The sequence below is a fragment of the Aplidium turbinatum genome, chromosome 4 (assembly GCF_918807975.1).
Source record: "Aplidium turbinatum chromosome 4, kaAplTurb1.1, whole genome shotgun sequence".
NCBI classification, from domain to species: domain Eukaryota; kingdom Metazoa; phylum Chordata; class Ascidiacea; order Aplousobranchia; family Polyclinidae; genus Aplidium; species Aplidium turbinatum.
In genome coordinates this window covers 23,100,095-23,125,395 of record NC_137475.1, presented here as the reverse complement: position 1 = coordinate 23,125,395, position 25,301 = coordinate 23,100,095, and the positions used below count along the sequence as shown (strand labels likewise).

At 39.3% G+C, this 25,301-nt stretch overlaps 1 protein-coding gene across 1 annotated transcript in view; it reads right to left on the bottom strand.

Annotated features, from left to right (window-relative positions):
- Positions 1 to 25,301, bottom strand: part of LOC145768990 (maestro heat-like repeat-containing protein family member 1) — a 145,142-nt gene that overhangs the window by 38,203 nt on the left and 81,638 nt on the right. Inside the window, exons 19-30 of the mRNA XM_082580590.1 lie at positions 25,024 to 25,146; positions 24,763 to 24,915; positions 18,203 to 18,417; positions 17,948 to 18,050; positions 12,067 to 12,162; positions 11,486 to 11,593; positions 9,377 to 9,512; positions 2,662 to 2,762; positions 1,845 to 2,009; positions 1,297 to 1,514; positions 938 to 1,106; positions 155 to 327 (exon numbers count right to left, since the gene is read on the bottom strand). Coding sequence (XP_082436716.1) covers positions 155 to 327; positions 938 to 1,106; positions 1,297 to 1,514; positions 1,845 to 2,009; positions 2,662 to 2,762; positions 9,377 to 9,512; positions 11,486 to 11,593; positions 12,067 to 12,162; positions 17,948 to 18,050; positions 18,203 to 18,417; positions 24,763 to 24,915; positions 25,024 to 25,146 — 1,760 coding nt within the window. The remainder of the gene's footprint in view (positions 1 to 154; positions 328 to 937; positions 1,107 to 1,296; positions 1,515 to 1,844; positions 2,010 to 2,661; positions 2,763 to 9,376; positions 9,513 to 11,485; positions 11,594 to 12,066; positions 12,163 to 17,947; positions 18,051 to 18,202; positions 18,418 to 24,762; positions 24,916 to 25,023; positions 25,147 to 25,301) is intronic.

The following is a 25,301-nucleotide window of genomic DNA, read 5'->3' as shown; positions in this document are numbered from 1 at the left end:
TCCAGATAAAAAAGTATATTGGTGTTTAATTTATCGGAATTTTGCATTAAAGTATTATTTTTACACCTCAGGCACAACAAGCAATCAAGTTCAGCATAACATGTCAGGATAAACCAACATGGCATCGACTGAGTCATGGTGGTACGGTACACACTTGTAGGGATCAACAGTAAGCTTCTGGGGTGATTGTACGTCATACATAGCACCCAAGCGAACCAGCGTCACAGCTATCAACCAATGACTGTTGGCGAACATGGTTTGACCATCAGGATGACGAAATGCATCAGATGGCGATGATGTCACGAGGAGATCCAAAGCGCATGAAATCTACGAATGGAATAAATTCGTTTCAGAGTTTATATATTAACGTTTTGATCTCTTTTTTGAGTGAAATGATGTTTTTTTTTTAAACTGCTTGGTACCTCTGACCAGACTACTGGTCCCAGTACCTGCATGGATTTTTCGTCAGATTCTGTGTTTGATCTACAGTATATTTGACTTATAAAATCTATGTTTGATTTAAAAAATAGTTGCTGCTTGTTTGATATCTTGTCTTGGGCTTATGAATGGATGAAGCATTTTTAAATAAATCACAATACACAGAGAGATATTGATTCGTATGAACTGTGTACATATGTTTTTTAATTTCAATGTTATATATATCTTTAGTTTCAAAATGTTAGTTTTTAAAAATAAAAAGTTTGTGTGAGCGTAATAGTTTTGTTTTGTTAAGTTTTGCATTGTTTGTTAAGTAAAACACAATGTGAAAGAGCGTTTAACAACACATCGTGCCTTGTGACTGTGTGCCCTGAGAAGCAAGTTTGCGAAAGTCCAATGCATACTTTGTTTTTGACTTCTATTGTACAACATGAGCTTAGTGGATGACACACCACAACTAAGATGCAAGATAATATTCTACCAAACTGGTGTTGCTAACCGCTAATGAAGGTATAGTGGCGATCTTCGGTCCAGCCTGCTTCATTTTTCCTTTCTGCTTCAGTACTTCATCATAAGGGAGGTTCTTGTTCAGCTGGTCAAGCAGAAATTCAAGGGCCACCTCCTTGACCCGGTCCATGCCAAGACGGGACCAACACATGGTCACCACTCTGGAAAGTGCTCGTTTATGAAGACGCATAAAAACAAAGTAGTTATAAAGTGCCAAAGATGAAATAGGCGATCGAATAACGCAGATAGTTATGTGGGACCAACATGCAGTTTGAGCATTCAGCAAATCCAAATAAATTAACTCTTAATTCAAAAATGAGGTGTTAAATTTAAACATACAAAGAAGCTTACTCCGAATATGGTAGTGGATTGGCAAGAAGGATGGCCAATGATGCGTGGAGGTTGTGGTAAACCAAGATGCAGATTAATTGAAGGACACCGTCTTTTGTGATGGACTTGTCATCACCAAGTAGAAGAGCGAGTCGGTCGAGGAGACATAAGATGATCTCTGCGATCTGCATCGCAATCGTATGTTTTGTATCATTCAAGAATGTTTTTGATATTGGAAGCTGTTTAAATATCATGTGACATAACTTTCTTCACTTGCAGTAGAAAACAGTATGACGTTTCTGACAATCTCAAGGGCATCATTTGATTCGACTAAGAAATAACCTAATCAGTCAGCTTATGTAGTGATCATTACTCCAATCAAGCGGAATGTTCTGGGACTGAAACAAAGGACAAAACAGATGCAAATAATATAATTTAAGATACGTATTACGTATCGTAACAATGATGTACGACAGTAACAACAGCAAAACCACACCCCAAGATATTAAAGCATGACAGACTAAGCTCCCATGTTTTCTGAAGAAAATGAAATATAACGCATTTCTTACTTTACTGGCAAACACGGAACCTCTGCTCTCAAATATATAGCGCAGGGCAAGACAAGCTCCATTTGATGTCATCTGCTGAGGGCAGGCAAGCGCATCCACCAAACAACAAGTCAACGAACCAGGATTATATTGAGTGAGGTCAGATGGAAGTTTAAGGCATAGAACCTACGATTAAGCGGAACGCGGTATAAAAATAAAATGTACTATCATCTTGGCAACATGCGGGCGTAACAGTAAAGTGTGAGTAAAACACGGTAAGGCAGGCATGGGTGCACCTCAACCGCCTTCGTATGGGCGTCAGGCTTTTCAGTTCAACCTTGCAATAGCTTCTTCCTCCTCCTGTGAATGTGGTGCCGAGGAACAGACCGCAGACCACATCATCAATGACTGTACCAGTGTACCATCTTCAAGCCACCTAACGGAGTGGAAGGTCTGCGCGTCATGGATGATGAAACCGAAGACTGGCTGCTTTCTAGTAGCCTTACAGTGTAGTCCAGGAACTTCGTGAATCTGGGGTAGTAAAAGGATAGACCCTCGGCCCCAGAGGCTCACACGACGACGACGGAATGATAAACTTTCGTGTGAACTAGATTTCTTCTTGCATGCAATCAAGACTTTATGTCGCAGGTACATACGGTAAAATGATAAGTGAACTCTAAACATTGAATATCATCTTGAACTTCAAAAAACAAATGCGATATGCTGTCATTGCTTTTAAAGATGTCATTTTCTGCGTCAGATGCAGATAGCATCAAATGTTGCCATATTTTCATCAATGAGTGTGTAATTTCAAATCGCAATAACCATTGCGTCCCACCTTAGTGAGCTCAGCTACAACCTCGTACATGGTCTGGCTGTCTTCGGTGATGAGCTTCTCGCCAAATTCTTCAAACCATACCGAACCCTCGCCAGATGTTTCTGTTGACACGAGATGCAAGTTTAGAACTTCTAAATAAGTCTCAGCAATACAACAGTGAAGAGAACAGGCTTCCTGTTGAGCTACTGCATTGACGTAAATAACAATCTATTTCCTGCTGAAGCTTCCGACAAACTATACTGACCTAAACCATCTAAAATTTGTATAAAAATCTAAATTTATGAATAATAGTTTGAAACAGCACTTAGTAGTAAAATTAGTCGATGTTACAACAACAATATCTTCAAAAGTACAATTTTTTGCAATAGATTGAATTTCGCTTTTAGCAGCATCATCGTACATTTTTTTATTGAAAGCAAACAAATAGGCTAGGCTGTCTAGACCAGACAGAAGCAGAATTGCATTAGGTTAGAGAACAAAATTTTAACTAACTGTTACAAAACACCGCTTCTATTACATTAAAACAGAGTAGACAGTATCATACTAAATCAGAAAAGTCAATAATAACGTCATATGAAAATTAAAAAATTGAAATTAGAAATTAAAAAGGGTGTAGAGAAACGAAAACTATTTTAAAATCAATCAATGATGTATTTGTCAGAAACAAAAACATAGTACATGTTTGAAATATGCAAGTAACATAAATATTACACAATGCAAAAGTTGCACATGTTCCCATAATGACAGGGAGACAAAGAGACGACCATATGGTCTACTAGTCAATTGCCACCCTAGAGAAATGACAATTTTGCCATTAAAAAAACAAACATAAACAGACATAACCTAGCAACAACACTACATTATAAAAACAAAAACAATAAGCTAACGTTTTCGGCTAGTCATACAGCCCTTTTCAAGCCTATAAGAAAAACATTTTTAAAAAGAAATGCCAAAGAATAATTTTGTTTAAAAGTTCTTTCAGCAACATACACAATACACATTAACAAGCTTGTTAAAAAAATGCAGCACCAACCATTTCACTGAAAGGAATCCAAACGTTTTGCCGCAAGTTTGTCCAGATTTATTGCCTTGAAGTTTAACGTTAAGATTTCTCCCGTCCATAAAACATTTAAAGCTGGTTTCTATTTTCAGTTGAAGTCTAAAACTCTTTTCCGCTTATGTCCAAACGTCGTTTATAAGTTCACTTGCTCGCATGATGCGAGTTCGACATACATTGGTATAATCACGCCACATTTGGTGACAACAGTGGGAGAGCATCTGAATTTAGCTAATTTTAATAAAAACAGTGCAATTAAAGACCATATTAGAAACTGTCAATCGTGTTCTAACAACTAACCCTCATTGCAGTCCTTCGAAATTGTTCGTAAGTGTTTGTCCAAGTTCGACACCAAGATTCACGAGGCATTGATATAATCAAATCTTTCAACCCAGGGTTCAACAGGCAATTATTTGCTGGCGGAGCATCCTATCTTCTAACAGTTTTTGATTGAATTGTCACATCTTGTGCTTCTCGTATTTTTACTTTGTTTGTGCCACTATCTCGTGCTGTGCTTCTGTCCATCTTGCATAATCTGCTTGAGTCCTTTTCTGAACAATTAATTAATTTTACCTCTCAAATACTTGACCGGTTGTGCTGCGTAATTTTCAGTTATCAGTTTGTGTGAGCTAGTTAAGCAAGTTTCTCAAATGTTTAGATTTGTCCATATTTTTGTTGTGATAGTGTATTATTCTTTAGTATTTCTTTTTAGAAATATTTTTCATATAGGCTTTAAAAGGGCTGTATGACTAGCCGAAAACGTTAGCTTATTGTTTTTGTTTTTATAATGTAGTGTTGTTGCTGGGTTAGTGGGTTATGTCTGTTTATGGTTTAAAAAAGTTACTTCTCTACCCAAATTGTATTAAAAAAAATGTTACAGAAAGACACAACGTTCCCGCGTTTCAAAATACACACCAAAAAAAACTTGTTTAAGCACAAGCAGAGATTACTCAAGTTTCAAACAAAACCTTTTTAATTGCATATGATACCGACAAGTTGATTTCCGTATCATAGGCTATCTATATCATTTACAACGCGCCATTAAAAACTGTGTTCTACTCTAAACGATGATTTCCTCGACCTGAGGCAGTGAGGCTATTCTATTGTTTAAGCATTAAGACGTTGTAAAAGTTTTATCAATAAAAAAGCATTCGATGTTTTTCACCTAGTTCTTGTACGTTGCTTTGTGCTAACTAACGTTAAAGAGTAACCACGCTATGGCAAAAAGCAAGGTTAGCTTATTGGGCCTACCATGTCAAATACAGATTTGTCAGTATCGTTTCCAATGGCAATGAATAAATTCAGTGTGTAGGCTATTTTGTTTAAAAGTTCTTTCAGCAACATACACAATACACATTAACAAGCTTGTTAAAAAAATGCAGCACCAACCATTTCACTGAAACTGATTTCCATAAACCCATAAAAGATTGCAAAAAATTCAAACGATAAAAATGAGAAAATGTAGTTTATTCTAATTACTTTTTCTCCCATAATCTAGCCAAGCTTGATAGGAAAGGGAAATATTAATTGAAAGAAATGTAAAAAAAAGTCGTAATAACATCTTGAAAAGACGTTTTTGGTTTCAGAAGTTTGCATTAGAACAGCGAAATGAGACATAACTGGATGCCGTCATGAATCAAATGTAGTTAAATTTTGCATTAAATATGCTTTTGTTTAATATGTATATGAGGCGTCGCGAGGCTTTCTATTACCGTACATTACTTTGAAAAATGTAAATACAAACGAGTGTAGAACCATAATCTAAAGCAGTGGATTTCAAACTTTTTGGACTACGGCACATCAAAGAATTTCAGAATCTATCACGGAAGCTTGACTGACTAAGCCAATTTTTTTTCGAAATATTGCTTGTCACATACTTCTTGATTGAAACTGCCACAATAAACAAACCATACAGTACATGTCAGAAGTTATTTAAAGCTAACTTTATTTCAACCAATGTAAGTCAGTAAAATCGTATAGTTTTATTGCAATGGGAAATAACTATCCACTTTTGTGCAAAAATCGTTGTAAACTATCGTTGCGACATGGCCAAATTTACTGTTTGACAGTGATGGTGAATGGTGATGCATACATAATTTGAACAGTTGCTCTTAGGCTGCCAACTTTTAGCTGGTGACATGCAGAAGTATAGCTACGAAACATTTCACTACATAGTTAAATGATGGAAGTTGGGAGTGGTCTGATGATCAAACGATTATAGCAGTTGATCATTGGCAGTTTGTAAAATATCATCATCATCATCATAATCCATCGTCGGTTTGTTCCCCACTAGTGGGAGTGGCCAATTGTTTCCGCGCAGCAATTGTTTTAATCTCTTTTCTCCATTTCACCCTGTCCCTTGCATCTTCCTCCTTCAGTCCGACTTTTTTAAATTCATCCTTCACTTGTTGTTTCCACGTTCTTCTTGGATGACCGGATTGACCGCGTTTCCTCTTCCCATCCACCTTTAGATCTAGTGCCTTTCTAAGAAAACTTCCTTCCTCCCTCCTTATCACACGTCCATACCATCTTACTCCATTTGCCCTTGCCAGTTGGTCTATGGTCTCTCTCATCTCTAGCATATCCAACAATTCCTCAGTCCTTTTTTCCCTTCTCGTTTTCACCCCACACATTGCTCTCACCATTGACCTTTCCGTTCTTCTCAGGATTGCCAGTTCACTCTCTCTCAATACCCATGTCTCGCTACCATATAGCATTGCAGGCCGCACACAGCTCCGATATACTTTTCCTTTCATCCTTAGTGAAAATTTTCTGCCATGCAACATTTCCCCACATTCCCTGAACTTTGCCCAGCCCAATCTTGCTCTTGTTGTCACCGCTGCTTCACATCCACCACTTCCATTTATCCGATCACCCAGATAACAGAAGTCTGTCACTGTTTCGATGCCATGGCAGAACTCATCATCATGGCCTTCCACTTCATTCCTTCCTTTACTGCATTTCCCACAAACAAAACACTTCGCCAATCTTGTTGCGGCTCTCTTGACATTAGCACATCTTGCATGTACCCACTTTCCACATTCCTTGCATTGCATTGAATTTCTCATCACTCTCTTGCCACATATTCCACAGTGATCTACTTTGTTCTCAACAACTGTTCCTTCTGCTCCACTCACCATCACTTTTGTTTTTTCAAGATTCACCTTCATACCCTTGGTTTCAAATGCTTCTTTCCATTTCTCAAACTTTCTCTCCAGTCCCTCCATACTATTACTTGTCAAGACCAGGTCGTCTGCATACAAAATTTCACTCAATAAGCCCTCCCTCACTCCTTCAGTTACAACGTCAACCACAATAGCAAATATCAGAGGTGACAAAACTGATCCTTGGTGTACACCAACCTTCACAAAAAACTCGTTTGAATAATTTGATCCAACTCTCACTTTTGTTCTTGCATCCTCATACATAGACATGACAGCTCTCACTAATACCTCCGGTATACCTCTTTTCCTCATTGCCCACTCCATCACTTTCCTTGGTACTCTGTCAAATGCCTTTTCTAAGTCGACGAAACATATTTTTAATTTTCTCTGCTTCTCTCGGTATTCCTCCTGCATTCTTCTTAATATAAACAGAGCATCCACTGTACCTTTTCCTGGCATAAATCCAAACTGCATATCATTTAATTTCACCAATGTTCTCAACTAAATAAATATGGTAATACAAAAGCAAATATGCTTCTTCCTAACCTAAATTGAAACATTGAAACTTCACAGCTTTGCGCTGCATAGCCGAGTGGTGAGAACCCTGGAACAGCAATCGAAAGGGCGCCGGTTCGACACCGCTCAAGAGCATGCGGCTGTGTCTTTGGCAGGACACTTTAAGGCATGCCTGAAGGTGGACACGAAGATTGGCTTCCTTGCCTTCCCGTCTACTTAATCTAAATCTTCAACCACCAGGTGTAAGCCTGGATACGACAGACAAACAAGCTTTGCGCTTGCAACATTCAAATCACCATGCTTTTGCGATACAGTTGCAAGCCTACTCATAGGCGCCGGGTTTTGAAAATTGCCGGGGGGGCAAACTTTCTAGCCGACCGATTGCTTACATTCAAAATGCTGATGTTTGTTTGTCAGCATTGATGTTTGTTTGCGTCTATCTGCCATTGTATATCGCCAAGTTTTATAATGTAGGCTCAGGCCTCGAAATTCACGGCTGACCGCCGTCACAGCATGTGATGTACGCGGGAAGTAGGCTACAATCTAGATCGGTCATATTTGTCCGCCGAGAAATAACACAGGAACTAGCGATACAAATCGTCATTGCATAGCACGAACAATTGTTGCGATAATATATTTTCCAGCGCATTCTAGCGCGCATCTAGAAAATGTGAATACTGTATCCCTTATCCTTTAGCGTCCATTAGCTTATTGTCCATTAGCTTATCCCTTAGCGTCCATTCAAGGAAGAAAACTTTCGATTTTTACGTTGCTTCAACGATTGATGACATTGAATGAGCGTAACAAAGATGAATTCTTCGCTAAGAATCGGTAGGAGTACAGGTAGGCCTACTTCTACACTAATCACGCGCAATTTAGTTCAAGTTTTACGTCACAATGTCTGGCTTTGATCTCCGAGTAATATTGATACGGCAAAGTTGGTTACTAAACTAGATGATACGAGTAGGCTATTACAGCAAGATGCAACAAAATTTGTTAAGTTTTGGTATTACAGAAGAAAGAAAAGACCCAAGAAAAATTCACTTTCGCTCACATGACACGCAAAAATAAACTTAAAGAAAAAAGCCTGTGAAACTTTGCACAGCAGAAAATAGTAGCGTTGGTGTAGAAATTTTAAGTAAGCAATAAGCCACACGACCTTGTTCGGTGGAATTTAATCAGTTATGTGACGTATTGACCAGCTACACGGCGCTTTGACTCTTCAAGCGCAAGTCGTTGGTCTTGATGAAAGCCTTTCAGAGTGACTTTACTGATTTTTTAAAAAGCCTTCTAAAACCGTAGTTATAGTTCTGAAATGGCGAAGAATTATTATCAAGATAAAAATTAAGCATGACGATCGACGGCTAAAACTGGTGTGTCCGCCGTGAGACTTGATTTGTCCGCCGAGATAGCTGCTCAGACCGGACACGTTTGTCTGCCGTCAACAAAAACGAATTTCGAGGCCTGTAGGCTACTTCGAATTATATGCTGGTCACTTTGAACTTTAGCTCTTAATACGCGTAGATACTAAACTGAGCAAACTGCACCTCGTTATTGACACTCCCAAGAAAAAACAAAGCAGAAGAAATCAAGAAAAACGTTTTTCAATCATTTTTACTATGCTTCAACGGCACCATGCTGGCGTTTATCAGCTACCGTACTTCTGTTTCTTTTGTTATCTTAGGAGCAGCGCTCTTGTTGCAACAAGTAGATCTTTTAATTGAGATCGATCCGCAATGAAGGTCAAACTAACGCAAATCTGAACTTAGAAACATTTGATTTAGGATTTTTTTTAAATAATTTGCGGGGGGGCAGCCACCCCGAGCTAAATTCACGGGGGGGCGCCTATGAGCCTACTGCTGCACACAGTCTGAAGAACTCTGATCTACAGTACAATAAAACGCAACATTACTCTACTAACTATTCAATGATCAAACCCATGAATACGAGCAATTCAATTTGCAACTTCATCACCAACCTCTCGTCCTATTCTGAAAGCACAGGAGCTGTCTGATGCAGGTCAAAGCCGCCAACCTCACATCGATGACCGAGTCACAAGTGCATGGCAGCAGGCGAGCCGTCACTAATCCCAGGCAGGCCAACGCATTGTGCTTCTGGGAACAAGTACACTATTGCTAGCAATGGTTGTGGTCAGCAATATTTAGTGCAAAGTTTATTTTTAACAGTGTTATACGATTATTACGATTTCATGTGATAATGTATTGTAAGGTGTCAACAAAGCGGCATACACATAAGTGGTAATGCTACTCTCTAAAACTTCCACAACCTTATTCTATTTGAATAAGGAGGTCTGATGATCCCTTTTTTAGGGTGAAACAGGCTGTAGAGGTTTTAGAGAGTAGTAACTACTGGGTCATCAATAATTAACATTACAACTTCAAACAACTGTATTTAACAAATGGTAGATAATTTTTGAGTAATAAACATACAATATTATTGTCAAATATACTTATTACTCTCTAAACCCTTGACAGCCTGTTTCACCCAATACTAAGTACGAGTATTCCACATATTACAAGTACTGGAGCCTAAATGCAAACCCTTCCAAAACCCAAGTAACATGCTTTCACTTGAACAATCATAAGGCTAGCCAAAAACTTATCATCAATTGGGAAAACACTGCTTTACAATATACCCCCTTTCCTGTATACCTTGGCATAACACTGGACAGGACCCTATCCTATAAGACACACCTACTTAAGCTTAAAAAAAAATTATTTGCTCGCAATAACCTTTTGCAAAAGCTGGGAAACTCAAACTGGGGAGCAGATGAGCACACACTGAAGCAAACAGCACTGGCTCTCTGTTATTCGACCGCTGAATACTGCGCTCCAGTATGGGCTAGGTCAAGCCACACCAAAGTAATTGACTCCGAATTAAACCAAGCATGTAGAATCATAACTGGCACACTCCGTCCAACACCAATCTCCGACCTCTATAACTTAGCAACTATAGCTCCACCTCATATCCGAAGAGAAGTCGCTACAAAAAAGGAAAGAGTAAAACAAATATCCGACCAACGCCACCCTCTCTATGAACACAAACTTATTCCAGCAAGACTCAAGTCACGCAAAAGCTTCATCAAAGTCGGCCCATTGGAACACACAAGCGCGACAGCTGCACGACTAGAAATGTGGACTTCTGAGCCCGATAGGACACAACATCCTGCCATCCCAAGTCCTTCCGAAAGTCTACAACACACTCCCACCCTTGAGAGAAGAGAGTGGTGCTGCCTAAACAGAGCCCGCTGCGGAGTCGGGGGAAATAAAAGCAATCTTTTCCGATGGAAGATGACTCCTGACCCAACGTGTGATTGCGGCCTAGACAATCAGACGATGAAGCACATCCTCACCAACTGCCCCCTTAGCCCTTCATGTGATGACAACGACCTCAAAAACATTACAAACAATGCTCTTACCTGGCTCCGACACTGGCGTGACAAGCTATGAATGAACCTTTGAGATCTGCTCCTCAAATGTGGCAACACCTTCAATATAGTAGCATACTAGTGCAACAGCCTGTCACCATGGTGCACCTTTTGGAAAATCTTCTTGCTCCACCAGGGGGCGTACCCCTAGTATTAAGCACTACTGGCCTATGGTGTTTTCCGCGCTCTAAGGCTTATATATGGCCAATATAGAATCCGTAATAGCCATGCATCCATGATTTTTTCTTTTGTTCCGATTGATTCTTCTATTTATATATGCCCCACCACTGTGAAATAGACTTCATTCTGCAGACAAGCTCTTGAAAAGGGTCCAACCATAAGCACATCAAGCAATGCACCACATCCTCTTCAATAATAATCATGCTTTTATTTATAATAATCAAGCGTTTATTTCTATGCAAATCTTCACCTTCACTGTCTTCACCATCTATGCAAATGCAAGGTGCAAGCGTCTATGGTGTGGTTGAACAACACAAATTTATGCCATTAATTTGGTTGGACCAGAAGGACAACATCATCTTTGCATCCGAGAGCGAACTTTCACTGAGCTTTCCAACAACAATGCCGCGCAACCAACTCAGTTAAAATAACCTGCACTACTTGAAAATGGTCTATTACCTCAGACACAGCAACCATATTGTCAAATTTCATCAGTGCGTCCGTCGTCATCTGTATGGATCTCAGGCGTTCGTGAGTTTGCTCGGAAATCAGGTAAGGTTCCAAATGCTAAGAAAAAAATAATAAAACAGCGAGTTCAATATGATCATTATTTATGTTTAGTTTACAACTTGATAAACATAAACCACTTAGTTTTAGACATGTTGTGAAACTCTTAAAAAGTAATCTTCTTCTTGTGTATGAGACAGGATTGGTCAAATTTCAGCGCAGGTGATTGAAGCCAGGTGACTGTAGCTTCGTCTAGTGCTGCTATACCATGTATTCCATTTGATGTCTTGTAAATGAAACATTCAAGAATGACATAGTCAGCTCAGTTTGTTCCTCCGCGCCACATTTGCAGGTCGATGAGGGAGCCAAACCCCACTTGTACATGTTGGAATGGAAGCGGCTGACTCCTGTCCGGATTCTGTTAAGCTGAACCTAAATCGGCCGGGGCAGGTCCATACCAGGGGGGGAGGTATAAAACCATGGAGTTTGATATCGGCAGCCCACCATGCTACGTTCAAAACATACATACATACCTTGAATATGAAATTAAAACCTTGAAAATTGGCGTGTTTTCGCATCACTTCTTCCAGCACTGTGCATGCGTTGTTGGTGCACTCGGTTACAAGAAACTGAAATGAAGAATCTGCATATTTACCTTTGTAACATGAGTTTCTGCTTCATGAATATGTGGTGGTGTCACGTCAGCGTATACAGGGTCCCGAAGCTAAATTGGGACCTTTTGCATTTTTTTCATAATTTCCCTAATTAAGAATAAAAAGGGTAAAAAAATCATTTTAACTTTATTAATGTAATCACTACAATCTATATGGCAAAACCGTGAACAAGTTCTCTTCACATCATCGATAATGAGATTACGGAATGCTCTTCGCATGGCTGCTTTAAGAGAGTTGAGGATAGGGTTTGGAATTGAGTTAGACTGTCCTTCAATCACACCGAATAGGCAATAATCACAAATGTTCAGATCTGGAGAGCTACTAGGTCAAATGTATTTCAGGACAAACATGGGAAGATTCTCCTTCCGATAAGTCTGTACTTTTCTTGCACCATGCGTTGGTGCAGACTCTGGAACAAGTATGACTTTGGTAGCATCGTAGTTTCTACGAATCTATGGCAGCAAAATTTCATTCAGAATCTTAAGATACTCCGTTGTGTTGATTCTAATTCCGGATTTGATGAAATGAAAAAGGAATCACCTTGCCATCACTTGCCACAACTGCAAAAACCATCACAGAAGGAAGATTTTTGCTTTGCATCAGTTGAGGAACTTCTGAAGGGTCATGGGCATTGGGCAACAACTCGTGTGGTCTGACGATTTGTAAACTTGTCCATTCACAATGAACCTTTTCTCAACGACAAAAATGCGAATATGTCTTCCTTTGTTCTTGAGATGATTGAGAAGCTTTGGACATCTTTCAACCTGATTGGCCTTGAGTGGGTAGCGAGGAGGATGCAACGTGTTTTCACATAAGACTTCATGGCAAGGTCTTCATTGACTGCTCTACTGATGGTTCTGTGACTGACATGGCGTCTTTTGGCCAGTTTTGTCATCGACTGTGTTGGGTCTGCCTTTATCGACCTTTTTAACCCCGGCAGAAAAAAATTGCTTTAGATCTTTTCGAGGGCTGTGGAGGTTTCTTTCAAGTTTTCCTTCGGCATCAAACTTGGCCACAACTCGATGAATTGTCGTGTTTGAGTAGCAGTGCTCTTAATAATATCCAAAGAAGTGATCTTGGCACATCCCAATTCGCATAGGCCTATATGGATATCCGTTTCGTTAATTCTGCGATGTTTAAGGAAGTTTGCATAAATATTACTAGGCTATAATATCTTTTAGAATACCTTTATGGGACTATCTGCAGAAAGTTTGTTTCTGCAGATTAGAGAAGTAAAAAAGAAAATTATGCAAAAATGAAAAAGTCCCAATTTAGCTGCGGGACCCTGTACATACAAACTGGACGTGATTTCTCGCCCAACAAATTTTTCCTTGGGATTCTTCATACGCAATGGTCGTCTAGCCCAGTATTTCTTAAACTTTGTGTTTTGTTCATTCAACCCTCAACTGCTGCATTATTCACACCAAAGCTATATCATTGTGAGCCTACAATAATGATACCCTAACTATACAAAGTAAGTGCAAATATTTAGAGTTGTTGCACTAGAAATGCCTAAATCGAGAAAAACATTTAAGTCATCAGCTCACAACGCATCCCAGTCGTAGGTAATCTTTATTTTCTTTTTACATATTTCTGTAATGTAATGATAAATGTCAGCCTTTACTATTTTGTTGAATTTTCTTAAGATATTTCAACGGTAGCCTTGTAAAAACAGACAAAATCGTTCACCTGTCAATGTCAAAACCCTTTGACAACTGCATAATGGTTTATGTGTGCCGGTTTATGTCTTTTTATTTGATTGAAGATATTGATTTGTCTGCTCAGTACTGCTGACAAGTTAGCCTATTTTGGGAGGATCATTGTTTTATTTGAATTATTCCCTGAACAATATAATTTTACTTTAGGCTATATTTCTCTGCGCCTCAAGGATTTCATACTTTTGAATCAAATGATACCGTCACTTTTCATGTGACAAATTTAATTGATGCAAAGGTTTTACCGCAATTTCGACAAAGAGATGACAATCTTCAAGCAGCATTGCTCATCCTTGCTTTTACAAAACTTTATTTCCCTTTCATCCACCCGTCTACTTTCATTCACCTTTGTAAAACATCCCATGGTTGTGAACCATTCACCAGTTTAAAAGGAACTGGACTACAGTAGCTTGTAAATCCAAGTTCATGGCACAAGCTTTCATTGAAAATTGGACAAAATTACAACATGTGGACTGGATATATGACTTTATGCCGCTATCCAAATGCTGCGAACACGAATGACGCCATCCATATGCTGCATGCCGCAAGACATAAATAATGCAATACCTACAGTTCGGTTTATTTTGTTCTGTAGGTGAATAAACAAAAGAATACAAACACAATAAACACAAACAATTCGCACAGCAAAGATGGCAGCGATAGACCAAAGGGTGACTAAATTGGTTACTTTTTACTAAAATTAATTGTTTTTTTAATACAACAGTAATTCCATTTGTCCCGGTAGTAGTAGTAGTCCAGTTTTAATCCGGTGATGTTCTCGTTACCGAGGGTGGCCGGATTCATCCCTAAGTGCCGCAATTGCCATCACACCCTGCCTCCACATCAATCTGTCTAACGCGTCCTACAAGCCCACCTTGCTGCTTTCCTCTTCAACTTGCCTTTTCCACGTTTTCTTGGGTCTTATTTGTTTTCTACGACTCTCCACTTGCAACTCCAGCGCTCTTCTCAAAACATCATCTTCATCCCTTCTCAAAACATGCCCATACCGTCTTACTCCATTCGCTTCCACCAACATATCAATATTCTCTCAACAGATCTCATGATCGTGGACACTACGAACGTAAGGAACAGAGAAGATACAAGAGATGACCATCTGGAGTTTGCTATCGCTGTAGCAGACGCGAGCACTTTGCAAGAGAATGCGCTACTGATGACGGATATTCAAAAACAAGCGTTGGCGTGACAACCACTGCTACCGATGTGGGAGATTGGACATATAGCCACGAACTGCTCGTTTCATGAAAAGGTCTGCTACACCTGTCACAGAGAAGGCCATCTGGCCCCGGAGAGGAAATATTTCCAATGCAGTAAGATGGGTCATTGAGATTGCTACTGCACTTTGTCGGCAGCAGTGGCCGAGTGGTTAGCGCGTTGGGCTCGCAGTCGAGAGCCTGCATGTTCGACTCCAGCCACCCGCACTTGCTGTTGTTTCTCTGGGCAAGAAACTTTACGATAATTGCCTCCACCCACTGATCGATTTCGAGTAATGCGTAGTACCAAATTTAAGTCATAAGTAGAGTAGACAACCGGAAACAGACACTGCCGTCGGCTGCAGCGTGGGTCAGGTGTACGTCGGAAGGTGTACGTCGGAAGGCGTACACCGATGCATAGCGCTCAAGTCCGCTTTTCCGCAATGCAGGATAAAGATATGAAAAACAAACAAGCACTGAAGACATTAAGAATGGTGAAAAACATCACAGTAGACGTAGCAAGTACTAATTTGAGAAATGCTTTCGTTGGTAGAACGTGCCATGATGAACTTTGCAGAATTTTGTATTTATTGTGTTGTTATATTGTTTGCAACAATATTCCAGAGGGGCGTATGTCACAATCAATATGCGTAGTCCCGTGATAAGCTACATTTTTGATAAAGAATGGGTAATCTATTTTATTGTGTAATTCTATTGTGGTGTTTCGACAATCACTGACCGATAGTAACCTTAGTTGTGCAATCTGCTATTGTGAAGTCTACTTCTGGAAAGTTGCTGTGTATGTGTGATTCTAGAAACTTCTTTGACTTTTTTACCAGAAGAATGAATTTTTGTGATGCAATATTGCTCTAGTCCAGTGCTTCTTAACCTTATTTGGCCGAACGCCCCTTCATGAACTGGCAAAATTTTACCGCCCCCCATCAAAAACGATTAATTACGAAAAGCGAATATAAAACAATGAATGCTATTAATACTACAAAAAGTGCTCAATGCCAAGCAAAAACCCAAGCAGAACGATATAATTACATCAACTATAGGCTAGTTAGGCTACCAGTCTCTAAAACCCTTGGGCTACAGCCTGTTTTACCCTAAAAGGGGGATCATCAGAAGGTCCTTATTCAAATTATATTTTTGTGTAGAATAAGGACCTTCTGATGATCTCCCTTTTAGGGTGAAACAGGCTGTAAGGGTTTTAGAGACTAGTAACTATATTTGATGAAAAGCAAATATATATTTGCCAGCATGAAAACAGTATAGGCCTGCTGGTAGTCAGTGTGAACCTTGGGCTTGGTGAGAAAGTGCCAGTTTCTTCACAGCCGGTGTAAAGCCAGTGAGAAACATTCGAAGATCACCTTTTATGGATATATCAAGTGGGTTGGTATGTAGCATAACAACACAGCTGAATCTCTTTTCCACCAGGTATGAGATACCGTAGGAAATGTTACAACGAAGATACGAGCTCTTTGACGAAATCGTTACGCTGGGCGGTAGATGAGTTAAACCAGAATGCCGCCTAATAATCAAAACGCCCCCTCCCCTTAAGCCGAGGTAATTATACTGCCCCCCTGCAAAATAAAAACTCCCATGGGGGGCGGTACCACCCCCGTTGAGAACCACTGCTCTAGTCTCTGGAAGCTTCTGGTCCAAAGCAAAGTCTCTAGATCTACTACTTCTACTGAGGTGTGCATATGGTCTACTGGGTACTACGACAGTTTATCGAACGACAGTGTTGTATTTCCAGACGTTTAATATAAAATAAACAACAATAATAGTAGCCAACCAAGTGAGAAAACCATTTACCTTTTGTACTTACTAATTCAGTATATAAAAGCAACACAATATATAGTATGAAAGAAACGCAAAACAATCAACTAAGGAACGTGGTACAAAACGCTTAATTGATTACACGCGTTGGTGGTAATCAATTCCAGCGTCTGTACCAGAAAACGCTGAATGTTATTATGTAGTGAGGCAGGTCACAAGTAACATAAAATCAACGTAAATAAAATGACGACTATAACAGACAATTTATCGAACGACAATTAATCGAACGACAGTTTATCGAAACTACAGTTTATCGAACGACAATTAATTGAACGACAATTTATCGAACGACAGTCGAAAACCTAACCCTAACCACTAACCCTTAAACACTAACCACAACCCCTAACCCTCACCGCTAACGCTAAACCTAACCCTTAACCTTTAACCCCTAGCCCGTAACCCTTAACCTCTAGCCCGTAACCTTAACCATTAACCCCTAACCTCTGAGTATTCCATTGCATATGTGCTTCGTCGTTCGATAAACTGTCGTTTCAATAAACAGTCGTTCGATGAACTGTCGTTTCGATAAACAATCGTTTCGATGAACTGTCGTTTCGACGAATTGTCGTTCGATGAACTGTCTTTCGATAATCTGTCGTTCGATGAACTGTCGTTCGATAAATTGTCTTTCGATAAATTGTCGCCCTCTACTGGACCTGTATTGATAGTCTCAAAATTCATCACAAATTGAACTATTAAAAAAACGTTTTATAAGAAATAACAAACTTTCGCGCCATTCGTGTATTGCATCACTCGGGCCTTTCTTCATTCGCATCTTGTAGCCTAGGAATGGCATCATTTGATCATTTGGACCATTGCCTTAAATCATGTACCGGTTTGTACACTGCACGTTTACTAACTGAACTAATTCAAGTTTAAAGTTCAAAGCAAACGCTAAAATCGGACAATAGTTGTGCAACTGCAATCCCATTTCTTATGCGAGTAGCCTACCTGCAATAAAGTTCATACCTGCTTTTTATTTTCCTGGCCAGCTTGAATTGGTATGACATGTTCAAGAATGGTCTTCATCATCGTAGCCTGATCGGCGTCACCTAGTGGTGGATCCAATTTACTAAAAAATCTTTGTTAAAAAAAATAACAATTGTGGTAATGATGTGGAAAAAAGAAACAAGTATCTGTCATTGATTTGCCTTTCAACCAAACAAAATCTATGTTTATATACAATAAAAACAAATCAAAATAAAATTTGAACTTCAAGGATACACCAATGAACCGCAGGTCTTCAGGATGACAGACTTCAACTGACTGGCATCAGACGGCACATCATTCTTGAGGTAGGTCAGCAACTTGGTCATCAGACTTTCCCGGGCAGTGAAGACATACCTGGGCCGACTGGAAGGCGTGTTTGTATGGTGGGGGTCCAGGGATCGAGCAATCAAGTTCACTGAATGTGTCAAGTCGATTTTGATCTGTGTGTTCTGTGATGCAAACACTCAAATAGTGAACATGTATGTGGCATGTTTTTTATGTTTGCTTGATGAAAATTTAAACTCAAAGGATTAACAAAACTGAAAGTCACCAAGTTGGTTCTGTTTAGCACAAAGATTAAAACAATATAAAGTAGGTAATGTGTGTCAATCGAACATCAAACACTGAGGTGTTCAGTAAATATACGAACAATTCTGCTCCATCTGAAACATGAAGATCAGAAGCAATCTTGACTAACAATTTAGCCTTTTCAAACAAAAAGTTATAATTCCTAGAAAAATAAAACTTAACAACCAGACCGAATTTAACATAATAACATGAAAATAAACAAAAAATTACGAACGTTTTCGGCCATGCTAATGTTAGCCCTTTTCAAATAGCCAACTGACTGATGTTCTTCATAAATTGAAATTACAGATCTGATCTACACACACAAAAATCGAGAAAAGAAACACATAAGAATCAAACGGCAAGGCAGAGGAGAGGCAAATTCACAAGACCCTTAATTGCCTCGGAAACAACACAAATCAATGACGCAAAATTACGTGAAGACAGACAGGAGGCGCCTGCGGCAAACAGCTGCCTATTGAGGCGAGGATTGCAAGATTTTATGGGTAAAGCCTCATAAATTTTAGTGTCAAATTCGGTGAAGCATTTACGCACAATTCTAAAAGACTCCAGGGATGGTTTATTGTTTGAAAAAGTTTGACAATCGAGTATATGATCAATTGATCATTAATGGCACTATTTCTGTTGAGAGCAGTTAAATCCAAATACTCTCTCACTCTTGTCAACTGCCGAATGTCGCGTGGACATACCAATGTATGTACAGTCCGGAGTCCGCGTAATGCGAACAAGTGAACTTGTACACGACATTTAAACACAGAAAAGATGGAGTTTCAGATGTAAGCTGAAAATAATAACCCACTTTAAATGTTTTATACACGGAAATAATATCACTGTTGAACTTCAATTTAATAAAATTAGACATATTCTTGACAGATCGTTTGGATGCTTTACCAATACAAGGGACAGTCCGGCAATCAGTTGCCGCAGGCGCCTCGTATCTGCTAAATGTCTTAACGCAGTTTTGCGTCATTGATTTGTGTTTTTCCAAGGCAATTAAGCGTCATATGATTTTGCCTCTCCTCTGCCTTGCCGTTTGATTCTTATGCGTTCCTTTTTTTGTGTATGTGGATCAGTTTTTGTAATTTCAATTCATGAAGAACATCAGTCAGTTGGTTAATTGAAAAGGGCTAGCATATTAAGTATGGTCAAAAACGTTTGTAATTTTTAGTTTATCTTATGTTATTATGTTAAATGCCGTCTGATTGTTAGGTTTTATTTGTCTATGGTTAAAAAAGCACCTCTCTACCAAAAGTGGATTCCTAGAAAGCAATTCCCTCCTCAAAGGCACTGTTAATCTACTCGTAATATACTTTACTCAAATAAATTAAGTTAGAAAGCTCTGTGGACATGATGTTTGAATACAATTATACAAATATCTATCACTACCTTCCAAAATCACATCATGAGAAGCATGACCAACAAAAGGTTACTTGATCACACGAAAATAGAAGATCTTCTAACTTTGACAAAACTACATCCAATTGCAGCAATAATAAAATCAAAAGTTTTAAAACTGTTCGGCCGCACTAAAAGATCACAATTCGGAATCAGCAAAGTTTGCATAGAAGGCAAAGTAGAAGGAAAAAGAAAACGTGGCAGACAACCAAAACGATGGCAAGACAACATTCAATCATAGACCGGACTCAACTTGACGACACTGGGCGAGTTGGCTCAAAATCGCCACTCTTGGAAGCAAATAAGCCATGTTGATGCGCAATCTGCCGCAGGCGGAGATGACGACTAATGATGATGATACAAATATCAAACATTATTATAGCGTTTAAGCACAACATCTTAACGATAGCATAGCACCACATTTGATGCATATAAAATATAAATTGAAGCTTTGGCTAACGACACCTCAACCTGAACTCATGCCTGCGTATTATTGCAACTCGAAGTGAAAGTAAAACAGGCTGAAAATTTGCTGTCTTTTCAAACTCGAAAACTTCTTAGAAGTCTTTTGACCTGTGGTGTACGCAAGGGGGTTAGGTGAGGATCAAACTCCCATCATTGAGAAACAGAGAGGGATGTTTTTTATTTGCCTTTCCAGCATGAGAAAAAAATCGAGTAAATACACAATAGCAACAAAAATGAACAAAAAAAGAACACAAAAATGCAGAAAGGACTGGCAGCATCGAATAACCTTGCGCTTTCCAAGTCGAGGTGCTGCCTGTCAACGAGTAAACAGTGTTGTGATATAGGCCTTGTAATAATACTGGTCGTTGGTTGGTTTTAAATCTTTATCTACGGACTGAGAGCTTGATAGGTAAACTTGTTATTACTTATTATGCGTTACGTTAAATATTAACTTGGTAATTGTCTCTGTGAAAATGGAGGTTAAAAAACGAGCACTTTTGTTGTGATATAGGCCTTGTAATAATACTGGTCGTTGGTTGGTTTTAAATCTTTATCTACGGACTGACAAAGCCTTGATAGGTTATTCCTGGTAGTTTCGCACATTTGTAGAGGCATTTGACGCAGGGCCGGTTACCGAAATTGACAGAGAGTGAAGTTTCCGATTGTTGAAGTGTTGTTGCCGGGGAATTATTTCATCCATTAATTGCCGCTGAATGGAGAGCAGTAGAAGTCCTTATAATGCGTTACTCAAACGCACACCCCGAGAGTCGAACCAAAGATTGATCTTAAAGCTTCTTCAACCACGAAGTCACGCGCTAACCAACTGAGCAATCAGCAAATTTGCTTCTGAAACAAATTGAGAATCTTGGCTAATTTCGGGTCGTTGAACACTGTCACAATCAATATGCGAAGCCTCGCCACAGGCTACATTATGTGTCTTGACCAACCGTACTATATTAATTGTATAATTCTTACGAAATGTTATTATCGGTTACTGTCCTATAGTGATCTCTGATTGTGAAATCTATATTATTTGACGTATTTCTAGAAGACTTTGCATAAATGCAAGACTAGTAGCTTCTCCACCTTGATCGAACAATTAGTCAGGTGGTAGGTTGTTATGACGTCACAAATATGTTTACGGGGAGTAAAACTTGACTAGGACAATGAGTTCTTATGACGTAACATTGTGATACCTTCTGGAAGTTACTGGTCAAAGCAAACCAGCTATAAATAGTGGCGTAATTTGCGTAATATGATAGCAATATAGGTAGACATTACAGTGAGATGATTGTTGACTGAGAGTTGAATTGAAGTTGAAGTTATTGAATACGCGTAGATGAGAGTTGGTGCTATTACAAGTTATGATCGAGATTAGAGTTGTATGAGACGATGTGAGTGAAGTACGTTAAAGTCGATTAAAAGAGTTACAGACGTTGGAATTTATTGCTATTCATTGTTACTTTGATTATTTGTTGGAAGTGTTGAGCCATTCGTAGGCGACTGATCCCCCAAAATCTCTCACACGTCGACGAGAAATATTGCTGAGAAAAGCTTCGCAAAAACACTGAGCGTGGACCTATACATCATAATCCATCGTCGGTTTGTTCCCCACTAGTGGGGGTGGCCGATTGTTTCCGCGCAGCAATTGTTTTAATCCCTTTTCTCCATTTCACCCTGTCCCTTGCATCTTCCTCCTTCAGTCCGACTTTTTTAAATTCATCCTTCACTTGTTGTTTCCACGTTCTTCTTGGACGACCGCGTTTCCTCTTCCCATCCACCTTTAAATCTAATGCCTTTCTAAGAAAACTTCCTTCCTCCCTCCTTATCACATGTCCATACCATCTTACTCCATTTGCCCTTGCCAGTTGGTCTATGGTCTCTCTCATCTCTAGCATATCCAACAATTCTTCAGTCCTTTTTTCCCTTCTCGTTTTCACCCCACACATTGCTCTCACCATTGACCTTTCCGTTCTTCTCAGGATTGCCAGTTCACTCTCTCTCAATACCCATGTCTCGCTACCATATAGCATTGCAGGCCGCACACAGCTCCGATATACTTTTCCTTTCATCCTTAGTGAAAATTTTCTGCCATACAACATTTCCCCACATTTCCTGAACTTTGCCCAGCCCAATCTTGCCCTTGTTGTCACCGCTGCTTCACATCCACCACTTCCATTTATCCGATCACCCAGATAACAGAAGTCTGTCACTGTTTCGATGCCATGGCAGAACTCATCATCATGGCCTTCCACTTCATTCCTTCCTTTACTGCATTTCCCACAAACAAAACACTTCGCCAATCTTGTTGCGGCTCTCTTGACATTAGCACATCTTGCATGTACCCACTTTCCACATTCCTTGCATTGCATTGAATTTCTCATCACTCTCTTGCCACATATTCCACAGGGATCTACTTTGTTCTCAACAACTGTTCCTTCTGCTCCACTCACCATCACTTTTGTTTTTTCAAAATTCACCTTCATACCCTTGGTTTTAAATGCTTCTTTCCATTTCTCAAACTTTCTCTCCAGTCCCTCCATACTATTACTTGTCAAGACCAGGTCGTCTGCATACAAAATTTCACTCAATAAGCCCTCCCTCACTCCTTCAGTTACAATGTCAACCACAATAGCAAATATCAGAGGTGACAAAACTGATCCTTGGTGTACACCAACCTTCACAGAAAACTCGTTTGAATAATTTGATCCAACTCTCACTTTTGTTCTTGCATCCTCATACATAGACATCACAGCTCTCACTAATACCTCTGGTATACCTCTTTTCCTCATTGCCCACTCCATCACTTTCCTTGGTACTCTGTCAAATGCCTTTTCTAAATCGACGAAACACATATATAGTTTTCTCTGCTTCTCTCGGTATTCCTCCTGCATTCTTCTCAATATAAACAGAGCATCCACTGTACCTTTTCCTGGCATAAATCCAAACTGCATATCATTTAATTTCACCAATGTTCTCAACCTCTTTTCTAGTATTCGCTCCACAATTTTCATTCCATGCTCTAGTAGTTTTACACCTCTATATGCACTGCAACTTCTCACATCTCCTTGTCTCTTGAACAGTGGAACAACAGTACTATGCTTCCACTCCTCCGGCATTCCCTTTCCATCTAATACCCTTTGGCTAAGTTGTAGCATTACTTCAATTCCCAACTCTCCACTTGCTTTTATCATCTCTACGCTCACTTCTGATGGACCGGCTGCTTTATGCAGTTTCATTTGCCCCATTGCCTCCACCACTTCATCACGAGTAATCTTTCCCACTGGACCCTCCACCAGATCAACCTTTGTCATATGATCCCATACATTCTCCTTATTCATAACATTTTATTAACATAACACATATTCATAACACTTATTCTATACAATTTAGAAAACTAGCTCTACACAATTTGGGACGCAGAGCATGTCAATACAACTGCAAATATTTTCATGATCCTATTTGGGTTGCTCTTACCTGAGTAAACGCAAAAACAGGATATTAAGCAGTCCAAATGCATATGCTATTGATCTGTTGATATAAAAGTAACGAAATGTGGTATGTTGGGTGCGTGAAAGCTTTCTTGCTGTAATGACATGTTTCTTTGGCTGCCGAGAAGAAATTCCGGTGAGCCGTAGGCAACTTGATCGCCGGAAAAATAAAGGAGTATAGACTAGAGGCTTGCCAGAGATAATTTTTTTCCAAAAATCAAACCGGTCGCAGCGAGTTTAGACCAAGTTTGTGACTTCATTTCACAGATAGAACGCGAAACTGTTCAAGCTATTTATCAAAAGTATATGAAACGAAAATTGCCAACAATATTTAGACAACAAAAGCTGTTGTGCACTTTTTTGCTCTCTTTATTTGGTTTGTTGTGATAGTTTTGTTTGATTGACCAACGAGTTTAATCTTGAACGAACGACATTCCCTGCGTTGTATTTACCTAAGTATTACACAAGCATGTGAGGGTAATTAGCTATGTGTCTTCCGGGGTGTTCAATCAATGTAATGCACGTACAGCCAAACTAAACTGTACGCAGAATTTTACACGAGTGACTGACATGTGGGTCAACAAATAGCCTAATATATTATAAATAATTGTTTTGGCTGAAACTAATGTTTTGCTAACTTTCAGAAACCAGTTTCAGAATTGGCGCAGAAGTCTCGCGCTCCTGGAATTGGCAATCAAAAATCGACGCCAATGCGTACGGTTTCTATTTTTACCAAACACTGCAAAGAATTCTAAAACTTTCTTTTTCGATTTTTCTATAAGCAGTTCCAACGTACAACTCGGTATAAAAAAACATAAGTATTATATCATTATTCATTCGTACAAACAAAAGTACCTTGATATTCTTGAAAAGTGATGTTATTGTTTTGATGATGTTAGTTTCTATCCTTGACGCAATGAGGTCGTTAGGTGCGTAAAAGGCAATGTAGCCACAACACAGAGCTGCCGTACCTTTGGTCTGCTCAAGTTCTGTGATGGATCTCTCACTCTGATGTGAAGAAGCAGAGTTTGCATAAAATAAAAGGAAAATTAAAATATTTAAAACATAAAAACATATTTCAATCTAGATTTTATGAATTGCCTCAACTGCATTTACCTTCAATATTCTCAAATAGGATGACTCTTTCTTAGTGATGTTTAATTTGATAAAGTCGTTCAGTTTCTCCAGAGTCGCGTCCAGATGGTGGAAAGCACACTTTCCAACGCAAACCGCAGCTCCCTAAACAAAACTGAAATAATAAAAATTTAACCACAAAACTAACCGCTGCTACGTTAAACTTTACGTCTGCAGATCGGCGACCAATAACAAAACATGAAAATTATATTATGGTAGTAAGTGTAGTTCAAACCAAAAAAGGTTCATTTCAGTATAAT